At 51.4% G+C, this 2410-nt stretch overlaps 1 protein-coding gene across 1 annotated transcript; it reads left to right on the top strand.

Annotated features, from left to right (window-relative positions):
- Positions 1 to 686: 686 nt before the first annotated feature.
- LOC139829748 (glutathione S-transferase 1-like) lies at positions 687 to 1806 on the top strand. The gene is made up of 3 exons (XM_051372493.1): positions 687 to 956; positions 1043 to 1091; positions 1200 to 1806. Exons 1-3 carry the CDS (start codon positions 696 to 698, stop codon positions 1661 to 1663), a joined length of 774 nt encoding a protein of 257 aa, XP_051228453.1. The 5' UTR covers positions 687 to 695; the 3' UTR covers positions 1664 to 1806.
- Positions 1807 to 2410: the final 604 nt, after the last annotated feature.

Here is a 2410-nt window from a genome sequence, read left to right as displayed (position 1 = left end):
GAGGTGCAGACGGAGTAGGCTGGTCGCCGCCGGCGCAGCTCATCGTAGCAAAGTTGGTGCCTACGGTGGAGGTTGTGCGACGGCTAGGGTTTGTGTGGGAGGATGAGGAAAACGAGCGCGCACCCTCTTTATATACGCCAGAGGCAGGCGAGGGACGCGACACACGTGGCATCACAAAAATTCCGTTGGCTGTGGTGGGCGGCGGCCGTTCAGTAGGCAAGCCATCACCATTGACGTGGCGCAGACTGCCAACCCGACGCCTCGGTGCCAGTACTGGCGCGTCTCCAAAGACGCATCGAACCTGGGTCGCTGCCAGGTGAGCCCAACAAAATATCCGCCAGACACGAGCGGACACTCGGCGTATCCGCGCAGCATCCACGAAGCCGCATCCGATGCGTAGGTGAGCCCACGCCGGACACGAGCGGACACTCGGCATATCCATGCAGCGTCCGCGAAGCCGCATCCGATTGCGTCTCCGCAAACAGTTCTGTTACTATGCGTCAGGTCGCTGGCAAACAGTTCTGTTACTATGCGAAGTCGCTGGGCTTAGTCCCAGACCTATTCTTCTATCGCGCGAATACAAACGATTGGTCAACTTCCGTTTACCGGTTTACGTCATCCCGTACGTTAGAGATGCTTTAAGGAGCAAGTGGATTTCCTTACGGGTGTGATGCTCCCTGCTGCTCTGTGTATAAATGGAGATCAACATCCAAGGCCTCCTCCCACACAGACACTACAGAGCAGAGTCTTGCTCCAGTATCTGCCCTCTCCTGTACGTAGAGCATCCATCAGGTTCACGGACAAACATGTCTCCGATGAAGGTGTTCGGGCACCCGATGTTGACGAACGTCGCACGGGTGATGCTCTTTCTGGAGGAGATCGGCGCCGAGTACGAGCTCGTGCCCGTCGACTACCTCGCCGGCGAGCACAAGCGCCCCCAACACCTCCAGCTAAACGTAAGCTAGCAGATGACAATTCGTCGGTCTGACACCGTATCAGGTGATGATTTCTGACAGAGATGCTACCTTAATTTTCCTTGCAGCCGTTTGCGAAGATGCCTGGGTTCCAAGATGGCGATCTCGTCCTGTTCGGTGAGCCCTCCATCCAGCCGTACTTGGCACGAATCAATCATTCCTGTCTGTTATGTTAATCTTTATATTCGCTTCTGTAACAAACACTGCCGACGAGTGAGTTCACAGAGTCGCGCGCTATCGGCAAGTACGTCATCCGCAAGTACGGGACAGCCGACCTCGACCTCCTCGGAGAAAACAGCGGCATCGAAGCATCAGCAATGGTGGACCTGTGGACGGAGGTGGAGGCCCAGCAGTACTACCCGGCCATCGCGCCCGCGGTGTTCGAGTGCATCATCAATCCCTCCATAATGCGTACCGCGCCGACGAACCAGACCGTCGTCGACGAGAGCCTGGAGCGGCTGAGGGGTGTGCTGGGGATCTACGAGGCCCGGCTGGAGAAGAGCAAGTACTTGGCCGGGGACTCCGTCAGCTTCGCCGATCTGAACCACATCCCATTCACCTTCTACTTCATGACGACGCCGCACGCGTCGCTGTTCGATGAGTACCCCAAGGTGAAGGCCTGGTGGGAGAGCCTGATGGCGAGGCCGGCGGTGCAGAGGGTCTGCAAGCATATGCCTACCGAGTTTTAGTTGCTTACTCCTTCCTTCCTTAAATAAGTGGACATCTATCTCTAAACTTTATCTAGAAAAGAGTGTACTTCTAAGTTTTTAATGTATTTTAATTATTTCTTTTCCATCATATAGAAATAAAACCCAATAGTATTAAGCATAAATTCTTCAAGAATATGTCTCCTAAGTTTTAGTGCCCGCCTGTGATGAGTCCATTCACTGGACCTTTATGCTTTGAGATATATATGACCGTACTGAAAAGCAACGAAACAGCGCGATTTCCTTCATGCGAGATCCGGGACAAAGTAATTTCCCTGTGTCAAACTGAATTTGATGTGGAATAAATGGATAGTATTGATCATGCCTAATTTTTTTTCTACTACGGTATTAAAGCTCAATCGGTGTCCGTGTACGTTGGTCGTTAATTTGCTACCGTCCGAGCACGGAGAAAATCAGCCCCTCATCTTGAACCGGAATGCAAGAAAACATCGCAAAAAAAAGTAAAGTATGATGTTTTTATTTTCAACCGGGTTTCTCACCCCTTTTCATTTCATAACAAAACGGAAATACAATGTTCAACTGTGACGCAAAAACAGAAACCTCTGTGACGCTTCACGAAAAAGGGGTAGGGAAAAGAGAAGCGAGCTGGGCATTACAGAAACCTACTGTGACGCTCCAAGTCCAAGTGTCACTATGGCGCAAAAACCTCTTACCACCTTTCACTGCTATATGTTCAGACAAAACAAACATCACAGCAAACAAAGTTCA

Source organism: Lolium perenne, chromosome 3 (assembly GCF_019359855.2).
Source record: "Lolium perenne isolate Kyuss_39 chromosome 3, Kyuss_2.0, whole genome shotgun sequence".
In the NCBI taxonomy this organism is placed as follows: Eukaryota; Viridiplantae; Streptophyta; class Magnoliopsida; order Poales; family Poaceae; genus Lolium; species Lolium perenne.
The sequence above is the reverse complement of the archived record's forward strand: the minus strand, read 5'-3'. Positions and strand labels throughout refer to the sequence as shown.

Coding starts and splice junctions, on each gene's coding strand:
- LOC139829748 (XM_051372493.1), top strand. CDS start 696: ATGGAGATCAACATCCAAGGCCTCCTCCCACACAGACACTACAGAGCA. Junction 957..1,042: donor CCCAACACCTCCAGCTAAAC/GTAAGCTAGCAG, acceptor TTTTCCTTGCAG/CCGTTTGCGAAGATGCCTGG. Junction 1,092..1,199: donor TGGCGATCTCGTCCTGTTCG/GTGAGCCCTCCA, acceptor GTGAGTTCACAG/AGTCGCGCGCTATCGGCAAG.